Source organism: Salarias fasciatus, chromosome 1 (genome assembly GCF_902148845.1).
Source record: "Salarias fasciatus chromosome 1, fSalaFa1.1, whole genome shotgun sequence".
Lineage (NCBI taxonomy): Eukaryota > Metazoa > Chordata > Actinopteri > Blenniiformes > Blenniidae > Salarias > Salarias fasciatus.
This window is the reverse complement of record NC_043745.1, coordinates 22696913-22713377: the sequence shown is the minus strand read 5'-3', so window position 1 is coordinate 22713377 and position 16465 is coordinate 22696913. Positions and strand designations below refer to the sequence as shown.

Here is a 16465-nt window from a genome sequence, read left to right as displayed (position 1 = left end):
AACATTTTTCCAAGTAAAAATTGAAGGACACAACTAAGCTAAAGGTTTATCTCAACTGTTGCAACTTTATTTTGTTTCATCTTTGGACAAGAGGTTTTTTTTTTTTTTTTTTTTTTTTTTTTTAAATAATTTATAGTAAATGCTCTGGCTAAAATATGTTAAAACTAAATCCACAATAAACATTACATTTGGACTGTTCGGTAATGCTTATTGTTTCTTTCTTCCTTTTTTTTTGTTGTTGTTAAAGTACAAATAATGCAGCAAAGTGCGCACATGGGCAGCTCATCCACACTAGCAGACCCATGCAGTGTGACCGGTGGCAGAAGCTACAGGTAAGCATGCTGGCAGTACAGATGCTGCTGGAGCAGAGTCAAGCTACAGTACGCTCACAGGGCGACACACAGAGACCGAGGCATGAAGAACAAACACGGCAGCAGCTATTGTGCCACTACAACACAAAATGCTAAACTAGCAGCCGGGAGGACAAGGCAGGCCCCGAATTAAAGCACAGACGGCACCACAAACAGGAAGTCAGTACTTACCATACTTGTCACCTGAATGCAAACAAACAGGGATTTAGAGTAAAATTGTAATTCGGGCGCTGAGTACTGTACGGCAATTCACGTCTAAACAGGACATGTTAAAAATATCACTGTTGTACTTTCAGACATCAAGAAAAATCAACTTGTCACACAGTACAACATGCACAGATGTGTAATGAACATTTCATAACCAAGCATTATGAAACTTGTATTTACAAATTATCTTTGGTCTCTGTGGCGAAAGTCATGCTCTCTGTAATTTTCCCAATCTGATCAGTAGTCATCACTCAAGACAAAACAACAGAACAGTAATGTAGTGACTAATGACTGTAATTTTACTGAAATGCCACAGACGGGAGCAGAAACAGCAGGTTCTGATGCCCCCAAAATGAAGGGCACACTTGTATTCCTCTTTGCCACTGAACTCTAATTTGCTTTAAATGAGAAAAGACAGGGATTCATACAAAAGCTGTCTGTTTTTCTTCAGGCAGCCGCCTGTGCCCCTGAAAGACCAGGCATTCATGTGGCTAGCTGCCTGTTTGACTGTCTCTCAGCACACACGCACACACACAGATTAATGAGGGGTCATTAATTCCTCTTGAATACTGGGAGTGGAGCAAAGTGAGAAAGTCAAAATGTATAGTCGGCTCCCCAAGAAAAGAAGAAAATGGCACATTGTTGGAGTGTCCTTTGATATACAAGCATTACTTCAGAAAATACCTTAAATTACAGGTCAGTATTATTCAAGATTACTTCTTTCACAATGCTCCTCTCCCATTTTAATCTGCCACTCTGAAAAGCTTTCTTCAGTGATTTTAACAGATTTCACTATTTCTGAAATAACTAGTGAGTACGCTGTGAAATGACGACATCTGAACCAAGAGGAAGGAAAGCGACTGACAGCCATGGCATTGTGAGAGCCCGGAGTTATCAACAGATTGAGGACAGGACAAGAAAGCAGAGAGGGCATTTCAGAAACAGCCAGCTTCACGGCCATTCTCCGCTCTCGATGTGCGCCACTGAGCCTCTGACAGCGGGGAAAAGTTGGGTTACAATGTCAAATGAGCCGGACGTGTAGTGTCCTCCTCATTCTTTTTTTTTTAAACAGAGACCCGCTTGCTTGCCATGCCACCGTTTCTTTGTTTCATTATCATTATCATTACTATTTATTTATTTTTTTTAATATAAAATCTTCTTGGAAAGAGATGGAAGCAGAACAATTTCCTTGGACCTTCAGCTCTCAGCCACTCACCAACAGCCAACGCCAGCATGCTTCCTGACATGTGCGCACTTTGATTTTTGGGGTTTACCGAATCATTATATAAACAAAGAGCCTGATCGGCTTCTCGATAAATACATGAAGACTAATATCAGTTCAGACATCAGCCAGTAAGAACCAAGAAACTGCTCCTAAAGCACGGAAGTGCCACGAAAGGTGAGCAAATTCAAGTGCATCTTAAAAATTACAACCAGTAAAGCCTCCATATAATTTTGGAAAATTACACAAATACAAATATTTCAAGCTTTTTTTTTTTTTTTAATTCTTGATAATATTAGTTTTAGAATTCGTGAAAATAAAAAAATACAGTATCTCTAAATATGTTTCATGAGATCAGATGTTTTTCTTATTTTAACAGGAGGCCATAATGATCACAAGCAATTAAATAAACATTTCTTGTCTATATGTTAGAGTAAAACAAATTTACAAAACAATTAATTTTCTAATGATATTGCAATTTTTGAGATGCGCCTGTATAAAGACTCGTGCAATGGTAAGTTTCCCCCAAGCAGATGTGTTTTGGCATATTTAAACCATCCAACATTTAACTCATTTGGTCTCATAACAGAAGCGGTGCAGCCAAACAAACAGCTCGCACATTTGATTTTGTAAATGTTATTTTAATTTAGCTGAATCACCAAACTGAAAAAGTGAGTTATCAGGTAATACACACATTGGGACCTGGTTAGAAAGTGACAGGTGGGGCCTGTCTTAGAGAAATCTGACATTTAGGCTCAGCTTATCGCTCGGACATTCAGATGCCTTTGAGTCCAGTGAGGCATTTGGAAAGACTCCTCAAATGTTTCAACATAAATAACTCTACAGTGGAGGAAATTATCTGAGAGTGGTTTAGATTTCAAACAAGTGGCTGTTTGTTCATATCTCACCACGCAAGAGCAAACTATCTGATGCCAAACCCCACAAAATGTAACGCCTCACCTGAAGGTACACGTTCTTCTGGTAAGTAGTCAGTTCAAATTTACTTTCATCTTTCTGAAAGAGCCATTCACTTTGACCCTTCATATCCAACCCTCAATTGAACATATCTGTTTTACATTTTCTAGAAGACAATTTATTTTCCTTTTTTTAAAAATATAGATATCACAGTGAGTAAATCTGAACAATTTTGTGTGACTTGTTTGACAATGACATCTATATTAAGACGCACTTTTTCTGAGAAGACCCATTGTTTTTGAGGCCCATATTGGCATAAAATAAATAAATAAATTAATAAATAAATAAAATCTTGGGGGGCACTGACGGTTGCACATGCCTGTAGGTGAAGCCAAACCAACAAGACGGTGACAGCATGTCAGTATATGTGTGAGCGAAGACAGAGAAGATGAGGAGGGGTTAGAGAGGGCTGAACAGGGAGCAGTGAGGAGAGGGTCGGAGCAACAGGCATTCACTCCATCACCACAGGAAACAGGAAGTTCAGACGCACAGCAACCAACAAGCCCATAAGCAGAAAAGCGCATACCTTTAGCTTGGAATGAAACTCACGAGATTTCCTTCTGGCAAGAACCTGAATGTGACTAGACACCTGCGGGGTAGGGGAGGGGAGGAAAACAAAGGAAGAGCCTGTAACCATGGCAATGAAAAGCCCCCTGCAACTGGGCAAAGCCAGACGTACCTTAATGGCAGCTTGGATTTCTCGAACTTTCTTTCTTGCTAAGACCTGTATGTGACTAGACACCTCCATTCAAAACAGAGAAAAGGGAAAATAAAAAACAAGAAGAACCCAAAAAATAAAAGTACAAAATGGATTACACATGTCTTTGTTTGAAAACACTTCAGGGGGATAAGGTGCATAACAGAAGGATCTCCAAACCACACACCAAGCTAACAGCCAATAAAGCGTTATGCTGTGTGTTGTCGTCACTTAAGTGAACTGATTAAGGAGGATGCAGGCCCCTTTAGCACACATTAAGAGCACACAGATGTGATCTGCTGTGTGCTGAATGAAAATGGGCTAGTCTAGTATCCTTACGGGAGCCGGGCGAGGCATTTCACCGGCCAAGTTTACCACCGACCTTCACACACCGCTAAATTATTATCTATTCTCAGGTGAAGCACGGAGTAGCTTGAAAAACAGCAGTTTGAAAGAGAAGCAATGACTGCTGAAGACAGTTGTGAGAGGTAGATTAACGAGCTCATCTGGCAGTACCAACACAAATCACGCCCGAGATGAGGAGCAGAAAGAGCCGTCAAGTATTTCCAAGCTCAGTATTTACATAATTCTGTCTCAAATTCAACTTTGAGCATCACTTGAATGAAAAAAAAAGCAAGAATTAGTCGATAAAATATCTACATCTCCACTGACTCTTGCTTCAATCAATGGCAAATAAATGAATTGACTACATACCGTAAATGACTGTCACTTGAACCAACAACACAAGCAGAAAAACAGAACAAAAAGAAAAAAAAAGAAAAAGAAGAAGAAAGAAACTGTAGAGCACTTTCTGTCTCTGTCTGACTGTGCATGGAGGAGAAGTGTTGCAGAGAGACAAACCACATGGCCTCCCTGGTCCAGACTGATCAATTCACACACAGTGATCGAATGTCACTGCAGACACTGGCTTGTTTATCACTGCCATTCAAGTCAGTGATCATACAGGGAATTTGTTGTTAGAAGTTGAGATGAATCATCATGAAGCACCATCGGGTCTGTCTAACGTTACGTAGCTTACACACAAATATACCCAGTGTTTTATTTGATACTGATTATTACAACCTCTAAATGTTTGAGATACAAAAAAACAAGTGCAAGAACTGTAACGTCAACATTTATAGGATGTCATAAAACAGCAATGGCTGACCGATTTATTCGAGCTTCACTGAGAATTTTGAGGTCAACTGGTGCATCTGATCAGAGATGATCCATGTTAATGCATTTTTCAAGGTAGTCCAAGCACACCATTCCGAAGATTCAGTTAGGAGGAGGACCAACGTAAAGCTACTGCAGCAGATGACATTTCAAATGACAGTAATGCGCTTTTCTTTGTTGTGTGTGAACATACCAGTGCTATAAAATAAAAACTGGATTCAAGATAAAAGGCTGATGATATACACTGCCATTCAAAGGTTTCAACACAGCTTCTCATTCAATGTTCTTTTTTTCTTTACTTGACTATTCTCTTGACTATTTACACTGTAGATTTTCACTGAAGGCATCACAACTATGAATGAACACATATGAAAATATGCAGTAAAAAGTGTGAAATAACTCAAAACATGTTTTATAGTTTAGATTTCTCAAGCAGCCACTCTTTGCTTTGCTGACAGTGCAGCAGACCTTTTGCTTTCCCCCAATGAGCTTCACGAGGTCGTCACCTGAAATGCTTCCATCTTCACGGGTGTCCTTCGTAAGGGCTCACTTGTGAAATTTCTTGTCTTTCTAATGTATTTGGATTATTAATTGTGTTGTGCAGAAGGCAGGTTGACAACCTGACAAAAGCTGACAACCTTATTTGGCAGCTGTTAGAATTTATATTATTCCAAGAGTCAATCAGCAAAGTAAAGAGAAACAACAGTCCATCATGACTTGCAGCACTGAAGATCAGTCAGTCTGAAAAAAAGTTTGAATGTCCCAAAGTGCAGTGGCAAAAACTATCAGGCACTATGATGAAACTGGCTCAGATGATGACCGCCCCACGAAATGAAGGCCCAGAGTCACGTCTGCTCTGAGGATAAGTTAATCTGAGTGACCAGGCTCAGAAATCACAAGGTAACAGCACCTCAGATTAGAGCCCAGATTAATGCCACCCAGACCTCTAGTACCAGACACATCAACTAGTCAGAGGACAATCTGTGGATCAGGCCTTCACGAACAAATAGCTGCCAAGAAAACAACTGCTGAGGAAAAGCAACAAGCAGAGAAGATGTTTGGTCCAATAAACACAAGGAATGGACATTAGACCAGAGGAGGTCTGATGAGTCCAAATTCTAGATGTTTGGTTCCACCTGCCATGCCTTTGTGCGACGCAGAAAAGGTTCCCATCATGAAGCATGAAAAAGGAGGTGTGATGGTGCTTTACTGTTGGGGATTTATTCAAACACTGAACCAGCATGGCTTCCACAGCATCCTGCAGCGACACGTCATCCTATTTGATTTGGGTTTAGTTGGAGAATCATTTATTCTTAAACAAAATAATGACCCCAAACACACCTTCAGGCTGTGTGAGAGACATTTGACCAAGAAGGAGAGTGATGGAGCGCTGCACCAGATGACCTACGCCCATTTGAGATGGTTTATGATGAGATCGAAGGCAAAATGGTCAAGAAGGGCTCGCACCTCTGGGAACTCCTTCCAGACGGTCGGAAAATCATTTCAGGTGAAAACCTTATGAAGCTCATCCAGAGAATGTCAAGAGTGTAAAAAGCAGCAACAAAGCAAGGGGCGGCTATTTTAAAGAAGGTTAAAATTTTTTTTAAAACATTCTGAGTTATTTCACACTTGTTTGTTTATTAGATAACCGTGTTCATTCATAGTTTTTATGTCTCCAGTGAGAATCTAGAATGTGAATACTCAAGGAAATAGAGAAAAATCACTGAATAAGAAGCTGTGTCCAAACTGTTGACTGACTGGTAGTGTATGTTAAACCTTCAACTATTTCATGTGTACATGCAAGTGCACAGAGGAGTGACAAATTCTGGGAAAACCACACTTTAGGGATATTCAAGTCAGCAGCGACAGTGGACTTGTCAGCTTGTCAAGCCTCCTTGTCAGCTGAGCATTGTCTTATTCTGTCTTGCTTTGTTTCGCTTCTGCAGAAACAAAGGCGACCGTCTGCACACCGTCAGATCTGACAGGCTGCCGACACTCAGGCAACACAGACGTCTCTTCTCCTGTCTTACCTGCTTCCGGGTCCTCGTCTTTCCAGTCCGAAGCTTGATGTATCTGGCTATTAGCTCGTTGCGACCTTTAAGAGAATAACAGATGTATTTAGGACACATGCACGTGTGTGTGTGTGTGTGTGTGTGTGTGTGTGTGTGTGTGTGTGTGTGTGTGTGTGTGTGTGTGTGTGTTCTCGTATTTCTATCCTTGTTGGGGCCAAATGTCCCCACAAGGATAGCAAAACGTGGAACGACGTGCCTTGTGGGGACCTTTTTCCGGTCCTAAGTAGGAGAAACAGTGTTTTCTTGACCATGTTGTTGTTACTGAAAAAAGTAAAAGTGCAAAAACATTTCTTTAGGGTTAGGCTTTGTTGTGGTGTGGGTTAGGGTTAGGGTAAGGGTCAGGGTTAGGGGCTAGACATGAATGGGAGTCAATGGACGGTCCCCACAAGGATAGAAATACAAGACTGCGTGTGTGTGTGTGTGTGTGTGTGTGTGTGTGTGTGTGTGTGTGTGTGTGTTACTGAGTCTGCAAAAAAAGCACGGTACCAGTACTTTGGGTTTTTTTGTAATCTGAACACTTGATGACAGTTCAAGTGTTTTTGTAAGGAGTTATGAGATTCCAAAGAAATACAGTGGCACTTATTTAAATATATATTTCAGGTTGACTTTAAAGTTTGAAACATCAACTATATAAAAAGTGACCATGATTACATCACCTTTGATTAACATTATTTCGTCTTATGGTGAATTTTTTGTATCTCAAACAGCAAATTGTTGACTTTTATATGTGAAACATAACAAACCCAATGCCAGCCTTACTTCATCACACAGGACAACAACACACAAGTGAAACTGAGTACCTTAAAAAATGAAATTAAAAACCTGTTTTTGCATAAAAATGTTTTGCAAACCTCACCCAATCATGCATGTCCAAAGTTTAAAAGCATAAAAAAAACCCCACATATAAGAAATACATTTGTGGTAGCCTAGAGGGAAGTGAGATTGTATAAGGGGAAGCTCACTGGTTCGAGTCCCACTGCCACAGGTCTCGGGTCCCTGGGCAAAGCCCTTCACTGCTGTGTGAGTAAGGGCATCCAATGTAAAACTTGTGCCAAATTAAACAATCAGGTCATATGAACCGCTGTGAGAACCCTGGAAGGGAGCATAAACACACACAAACATACACACTGTTCACTAATGTATGTTTACACTGGTATTTAAGAAAGAACTCAGACTCTTTGGCTTGATTTAAAAAAAAAAAAAAAAAAAAATTAAAATATGTACTTTTATCTTTTCGACCACTGGTGAACAATAGCTTTTCACCTTCAGAAATATAAACTAGAAATGAAGAAAATGGAATTAGGAGGCCAATGATGTAAACCGTGAAACACGTGAGGAGTACATGCAAATCTGAACGCACGTCCATCTCCTAAACAGACCAGACCCAGTTTCTCCTGCGACAACACCGTGTTGCATTAGCATGAAAAACAAACCTCACAGTAGCAGCCAGCCTTTAAAATTAATCTAATTCAATCTCATTCTCTTCAAAGCCCAATGCTTTGAAAGGAAACAGACCTGGCTGTTCATACTATTACAGGAAATAATGGCAGCTGAATATATTGGGCTTAAAACAGCACAGTTCTGACTAAATTATAATTAAAGCATAGCTTTGTAGAGATTTCCAATTAACAACGGCCCCAAACATTCTTCTGCCCACAGCTCTGCTCTAATTGCTGCAGCAATGCACATGACCCCTGCTTAGCCCTTTCATATGGTAATAACATGCCGCCAACCAAAACTATTACACAAATTATAGGTAAGGAGGCACTCTAATTATGTGTCCAGCTGTAGCCAGCCAGTGCCATGGATCTGCTCTGCTCCTCTGTGAAATTCACCAAACTCTCATTAAAATGACACATTTTTCTACCTTTACTTCGTGAACAATTAAAGAACTCACTTTTGTTATGACACAATGGGACCACAAAGCGCCGCGCATGTGCTAATAAGCCGTATCTTAGGGAATCGGCGCGGAAGGCATTTTCCATCAATGGCAACACACCAGGGATCAAAGAATGTGAAGGCGTAAATGTATATACCACAGCGGACGTACGAGATAGATCCAGTGTCTGCACAACAGGGAGAGATGCTTTTCAATCCACCTGTTGTTTGTATAAAGAAAAAAAAAAGAGTGGTTCGACGCCAGCTTCATCTCGCGAGGCACTAATGCTTTGGAGCACTAAATGAATGTGACTCTTGGTCTCTGAAAAGCAGCGTGAATTACAGCGCCTCAGAGTTCGCCTGCTGTGAATGATTAAACAGTCGGTTACTCCTTCTTTTTTTTTTCCTCAGAATTTTTTAATCTTATAAAATGTAAGAAAGCCTTGAATTTGGTGATGATATATACATTTTTAAAAATCTTGTTTTCTTCTGCTTGCACTAAAAAATCTGACAGAATGAGTACAAAAATGCACTAATTTTTGCCACTTTTGTCTGAAAAAATGCTAGCAATTGAAACTATAAGCTATTTCTTTTAATTAGGATTGCCTTTTTATTATATTTCCAAACAAAAAATTTAATGAATTAAATACAATAATCTCATGTCCTTGATGCCATCATTTTTTTCCAGCTAAGTTATGAAAACTTGAAAATAAAAACCTGTATTTTACTTTTGAGGATTTATAATTATTGTTGTTACTATTAAAAATAGCAGCCATTCGACAGACACCAGCCTTCATTTCCCATCAGGCCCCTGAACTATATCCCGCAAACAGACATCAGCAACCAACCCAACATTCTTATAATAATTCCTTTCATGGGATGTATCAGTCGTAAGTCATTACTTGTTTATTTATTTTTTACCTTTATTCCTTTTTAAGGCACTCACTGAAATGCTTAAAAATTGAGAATTTCAAAACTTGGGTTTTGAAGAACACTACAAATATTTATAAAATAGAAATTAAATTAAAATATTCAAACTCAAACCATATTTCACAACTTATAATGAAATCTAATAATGTGCTAAACTTCTCAGATGATGTCTTCAAAAAGCTCTCAGTCTCATTGTCTCATCCTAATCACTACAAGGTACTAATGTCTTGAAAAAAAAACCCAAAGGATTTAAGGATTTTAACAGAAAAGCGGTGTAGGCTGTAATTGTTTAAAACTTATGGTGATTTTAAAGAAACAAGAAAGAGAAAATATATAATCAGTTACTCCATAAAGGGTTAAAAAAATAAACTCAAATTCAATAAGGTGAATAAAAAGTGATTTTTCTTTTTATGCTAATAACATATGTTTTTAAGTTCTTGATATTAGCAGCGATCTTAAACAAAGGTCTACGTTTTGGCTTTCATTAAAGTGCTGCATTCAAATACACACGCTGCATTCACTCCTGAGCAACTTGATCTATTGTCCCTGTGCAACACCTGGCTGCGCGCCACGCCTACACATTGTGTCGTACAGCAGCGGCGGGAGGGGTGGGCTTAACGCCGAGCTCCGGTTTGCTGGTTGACCCTGCGGCTCTTTTCACTCGGAACATTTTGGCAGCGACAGCCTGAGTGAAACCCGTCATGTGACCTGACAGTAGAAATAAACAACACCTGGGGATTTACTATTCCAGCCTGCCCGTCTAGTGGGCCTGCAGTGTAAACTTTACCAGGTGAAACGGGGACCTGCACTATTTTCAATAATTCACACACTGTGGAAACACAACATGACAATACAGGCATTCATGCAAACTCCTGATTCCTAGATCAAAGCACACAAATGGCCAGCTGAAAGCTTGCTTACTGTTGAATTATTCATTCTTTTCACCAGGCTGGAAAAAAAAAAAAAGGCTCAGTGGGTCCTGGCTAGCCTGTATTCTTCTTTTTTTCAGCCTGTGTTTGTGCTGCAAAACAACGACTGTGAAAAAAAAAAAAAAATGTCACTGTTCATATTAAGGACTGGATATGTCTGCCGTTCCCACCTGAAAATTTAAAAGGAGCTGAATTTCTCTAAAACAGCAAATAAATGATGAAATCTCCCAAAAGTATTTTCTGACAAACAACAAATCCGTCGTGTTTCAGCCACAAATGTGTGGATTTCATCATGTACAGTACAAACTTTGGATTTATCCTAAAGAGTTGAAAGCTCAGACATTAACAGTTAAAACAAACCTTGAAATAAACTGTACTGACTTTGGCTGCAGTGAATTTCAGGGCACAAACTGAGTTATACATTTGTAATGTAGATTTTTACCTGTATGTTGTTGATCCATCTGTAACGTGTGTGTTTAACAATTTCTCCTTTTATTAATCACTTAATTTATTCAATGTGAGCTTACAAACTGATCCTGTTAATCCTACTATGAATAATAACTAATAGGCAATACTCAGATTGTCAGTGACCTGTAGCTGTGAAGTTGTAAGCATAGTAAGTATTTGCAAGAAGCCTAAAAAGCATTCTTTTGTGACATTTATAAGACTTTAAAGAACAAAGACTGTAATATTTTTCAAACAGACTTGTACTACTGTACAACTGGAAACAAGGCTTAGAGATAAGGTCCATTCTGGATCATTTTGAACATTCTGAAGAAGTTGGAAGCAGCTGAAGAGAGCTGTGAAACTGTTATGACTATAGTTTCTTTTCTTTTCTTTTTTTTTTTTGATGGCATTTTCAATGAAGTCCTTTCTCTGTTTTGAGATGTTTTCTCATTATTACTTCTGAAAGTCTATCTCTGAGGGTTAAGTAAAGTCCTTGTAGCAAAGTCTGGAGAGGGGCTGAGAAAATTAACTCTTTATGGGGGGGTTCCTGTCACTCAAAGCAGCGGGGAGAGGATTAAATATTTATAGTGTTGCCCCAGAGCAGATTTGTTCTGTTCAGCAGCTGGCAGAGGAGCTCTCCACCTGGTCACAGCGAACTTGCTCTCTGAATCTCAATGACTCTGGAGGATCCCAGACATATGAATGGCACTCCAACGGCAGCCCCACCAAGAGACGGCGGCTCAACCTTCTCCAGATCATCTCCGAGTAGCTGACTCCTCATTCAATTAGAAATCCAATTTGTCCCTCAGCATCTTTTCCACAGGAAACACGGGGCCGGCTCCCTCTGGTGCGAATAACAATGGAGGGTCTTTTTCTTCCACGGTCATCTGTGGAGCAATTTTAGAGTCGCCACCTAACTTCCTCAGAAACCCTAACACAAACAGGGAAAACATGCAAACTCCACACAGCCCGCGGCCTGGTCGTTTGTACTGCTACCCATTCCACAAAAATCTCAAGGCTGCTTTCTGTCTTCTGCTTCATCAGTGTGTCAAATTCATTCAGTTTTTGGAACAACAGTCTAAGTATCAAACATGAGAAACATCTCTAACAGAAGACCCTCCATCAGCTGTTGCTGAGAGAACAGACATGTTTACACATGAAGAAAAGTGAAGTGGACACATATATATATATGACTGCACTGTGGTGGGTTAATGTTTATTTCTACTTAAGAAACAGATACAGACTGCATCCTGTGTGAGCAGATGATCATTAGCCCCGGCAAGTTCTGCTTGGCCTATAAAGATAATTATAAACAAATCAGTAATACATTACTTTATCAGCTGATATCTCTCTGTTTTGTCATACACAAAAAAAGTTATGTTATGATAAACGTAATTTTAAATTAAGCAGCTTTTAGATGGTTTCAAGTCTAGTTTTGAAGGGCATAAAAATCATTAAAAAACTCTGCAGGAAGTATTTTTTGAATACAATTCAATCTATTCGCTTGCTATATTATCAATACTACCATATACATAAATCCAATTACCACCTTACATTTGAATAACACCCTGACTACTGCTGAGCAAAAAAGGAATAAAGAAAAGCAACGATTTATCTGGTCAGTACATTTTTCTTTTATTACTAAACTAAGATGATCACAATGGCTCATTGTTATTTGATTAGCTAATAACCTAAAAAATTTTTTCTTTGCAAAGCACATTTGCAAAGTTTCTTAAAGCATGCAAAAATGTCTGAGGGACTGTGATTAGGTTTTCAGAAGATCACCAACGAAGTGGCCAGAGTAAGTTCAGAGTAAGTTTCACTTGAGCAAGATCACCAAAATTCAGGTTATAAACGACAGAGATTAAAACAAAGCAGCCAAGCAGGCATGTCGATGTGCAGCTTTTCACATAAATGTGCATGAGTGTTACTCATTAGTAAAGCAGCAGTGAATCTCTGAAAATAAACACGTCTTTCACTGAATTTAAGGTCTTTTGCCTTTCGGAGGAGTTAATTTAAGTAATGGTGTATTAAACTCTTGAACTGGCTTGGGTCTGTCATTTGAGACACAAGAACAACAGCTTACAGCCCTGCTTCTTCTATTTTTTTTTTTCCTTTTCTCTGTTTCAAAAGCATCCACTTCCTGTAACAGCACAGTATTTTTCCCCCCTCTAATGCAGGCACAACCACAGTAACATCTGGCCCAGCTCTCTGCCATGAGACAGCGCCGGGCCCGGCCTGGCTGGGAATCAGGCGGCAGATTGCCTGCATGTGTGTGGCTTCGACCGCGCCGCTTTTTCTCTGAGCGGGGCAGGACAGGATGTCCCCGCTCAACTGAGAGCTGCATCCTCCTGGTGTTCGGCACACCGCGAGGATCTGTCATGGACTCTCGGTTCAATTCTCCATCTTTTTTTTTATCCAGACATGTTACGGTTTTATCAAAGTGAGTTGAAACTGGGGACGGAATACTGATAATAATCCCACAGCTGGATGTTTACAACACGTTAGACCAACAGAGTCGCCTTTGAGGTTTTTCATTCGACACTAGTCGATGATATATTAACCTTAAACAATAGTCAAATATGATTGTTCATCACTGAACCCAGTTAAAAAAAAAAAAGATAACAATTTAAGGAGGATTCACTCTCAAATTCATGGCATGACTTTAGCTGCTTGAACGTGACAATTTTCACATATTTACTGCTCTCAGATGAACAAAGTGAATATTTTCCATCTGTTAGACACCACAAAGATGATATACTCGTGCTCTCTAAGAATTAGTACCATTAGCTGTGATCAAACAATTTTCTCTGAATCCTGTAACAATAATTATTCTGACAGTGAGAAACTATTACCAACTCATCTGTCAGAAAATTGAAGGAGTAAGAGGAAAAAAAAAATGACAACATTGTTAAAAATATGGAGATTCACTGGTTCTCCTTAACTTGAGAATTCTGAAGTATATTAATGCAATTGCTCACATCTATAGAGATTGGCAGAATTTTTTTTTTTTTTTTTTTTTTTTACACAACATTTTGTTATTTCGGCAAAAAAATAAGAACATATTCTCACATGAGGGTACTTTCTGCACCTTTCTGTATTATTTCCTTGTAAAGGGACTTTCTGTTAGGCTGTCAGATATTTGATTACATCCATGATTCTTGTTTGTGGTTTTTAATAATTTCCTTAAAAATGTTACAAAAGACACACAATGTTAAAAAAAACTTCAAAACCCTTAAAAGATGCCCCATACAGAAACTAGAAACATTAGTTAGTTTTTTTGCTTGTTTTTTTTTTTTTTTTTTAAGGCAAAATGTCCCTGTGTTAACTACCTAAATGTGCTTGTTTAGGGTGTGTGTGTGTGTGTGTGTGTGTGTGTGTGTGTGTGGGGCGCAGTGGACCAACACAAAGGCCCCAGCTTTCCTGTCATCCGTGATAGATGACTCAAGGGTCTCAGGCAGACATTAGCATCACAATAGACTAAACCAACAATATGAAGGCATTCGTCCCAGGTTTCGGGAACAGGAGGCAGGAGGCAGGAAGCCCTTTACTTGAAATATCAATGGGAAACCACAGCTTGCCAAGCAGAGGGGAGCCTGTGACTTGTGGCTTCAAAAGAAAAAAAACTGACAGTGGGCCTTTTTTGCTAGGAAGACAGCGTGCTATCAGTGTAGCATTATGTTAGCTCTGACTGGGGTCGAAAACTATGCTGACACACTCTGTGATGAATAATCTCACAGAAATACAACATGCACACCAGAAAAAGATGGAAACACAATACGTCAGCTACGTATGCTTAGCCGAGTAACAACTAAATCTAAAATGCTTTGCAGGTGGCCGGAGCCGGCAGGTGTTTCCAGACCGAGGCGTGGCGCGGTCTTTTCTGCATGTTGGGGAATAATCCAGGTCAGAGCTCCTCAGTGATCAAGCCCTCTTCAGTGGCAAAACCTCATGGGGATGTTAAAAGATTATCTGACTCCAGTCCACCACCTGCTTCTTGAAGTGCTGTTACTTGGTGTATTATTGAGTCGTTGCACTGAAAAATGTGGGTCCATAAGAAAGGCGTCAAGGCCAGATGTATGTGTGAGGCTGTGATGATCACCAACACTAACTCTATTCTTTGAGGCACAATAGAAAAAAAAAAAAAAAAAAACCTCTTCCTCCTACACACTCACGCACAACAAGCAATCCCAATGCCTGCGGGCTGAAATGGAAAGCTTTGCGCTTTGTGGTCACACAAACTGACTGCATGCATTTCTTTGAGTCAGCTGTTAATTCTATCTGAACAAAAAAGCAACAGGTGTACCATACTCCTGTACACGGATTTTCATTACTGTACTGAATGTGCAGCATTTACACTGCATTTGGCTTCTAACTTGTCAGAAATTAATGCTCTCCGGAGTCTGAGGAAGGCGATTATTATGGTAATCTTTTAACATTCTCCAATTTACACATGGCAGCCTTTTAATGTCTCATAAAATGTGAACAGGCTCTCAGTTTTGGCTCCACATGCATATGGGAGTTCCTCCCATATACACAGGAAACAACTCCATTCAGTCCACAGTTGGACAAGAAAAGCAGGGACGTTCAAAAAAAGAAAGGAAGAAAGAAGGCTTACAATTAAGAGCAGTTTTTCTCAACTTCAAAGCCCGAGAATTTATGAAGTAAAGGCAGATAGAGGGAAAACACTGAGTGGGTTTTCCACTTTGTGTGACTCTATCTTTGTACTTTTGATGATGACATTTGCTAGACTCTGGGATACAACTGAGGCCTTATTCTTTGTCATTTGTGCCTCAGAAAACTGGGGCTTTTGGTGGAATTAATAACAATATAGAGTTCACTTGGCTGTCGATATATAGCCATAGTTTTTACAGCAGATAAACTTCCTGCAGCAATCTGGAAATGAATCAGTGTTCAACAGTCAGGGCTTAGCACTATCATTATTATTATTATTACATTATTATCATCATAAGCCTATGAAAGCAAAGATATATTTTATGAACATTATATTTGCTCAGCAGTGTTTCAGTGTTAACAGCTAATTCATTCATAGAGAACTCTTCCCTCAGCTCGCTCCCGTTCAAATTGAGTGAATTTTTAATCTCTTTGGGGACAGTCAGGTCGAACACTTCATGCACTCAGTTTGTTTCCAGTGCATACAACTGCTCCTCCTCAGTCCAGAGTAATTTTATTTCAAGAATTGACATTCAGCTTTTCTTCCAAGTCCAAATTGAAGCTCCGCCAACAGATATTTCAGACATTCAGACATTAAAGCAAACTGATAACTCCAAGTATCACCCAGGTTTTTAAAATCCAGTCACGAAAATGAAGTTCTCCATATAATGCAGTGTGCAACTGTAATTAACAGCTTTTTAAAAATCCATTTTTCTCTGGACACCAAAAGAAATCAATACTTAACTTCAAATGACCTTATTGAGCCAGATAAAAGGCTTTATTGCTGGGGCTGGGTCGGGAGCGGTTGAGCTAATGTGTTAGCTGAGCAGTGGGGGATTAAAGGTGAGGTGTTCTCTCAAAATCTTACAAGACATCACAAAGCAGCA

At 39.5% G+C, this 16465-nt stretch overlaps 1 protein-coding gene across 6 annotated transcripts in view; it reads right to left on the bottom strand.

Annotated features, from left to right (window-relative positions):
* Positions 1-16465, bottom strand: part of tead1b (TEA domain family member 1b) — a 52115-nt gene that overhangs the window by 13145 nt on the left and 22505 nt on the right. Inside the window, exons 4-7 of one of the 6 annotated variants that reach the window (XM_030084131.1) lie at positions 6679-6743; positions 3455-3517; positions 3302-3364; positions 543-554 (exon numbers count right to left, since the gene is read on the bottom strand). In XM_030084131.1, coding sequence (XP_029939991.1) covers positions 543-554; positions 3302-3364; positions 3455-3517; positions 6679-6743 — 203 coding nt within the window. Of the gene's footprint in view, positions 1-542; positions 555-3301; positions 3518-6678; positions 6744-16465 lie in introns of all 6 variants that reach the window. The other 5 variants (XM_030084002.1, XM_030084284.1, XM_030084207.1 and 2 more) reach the window with 5 other exon arrangements.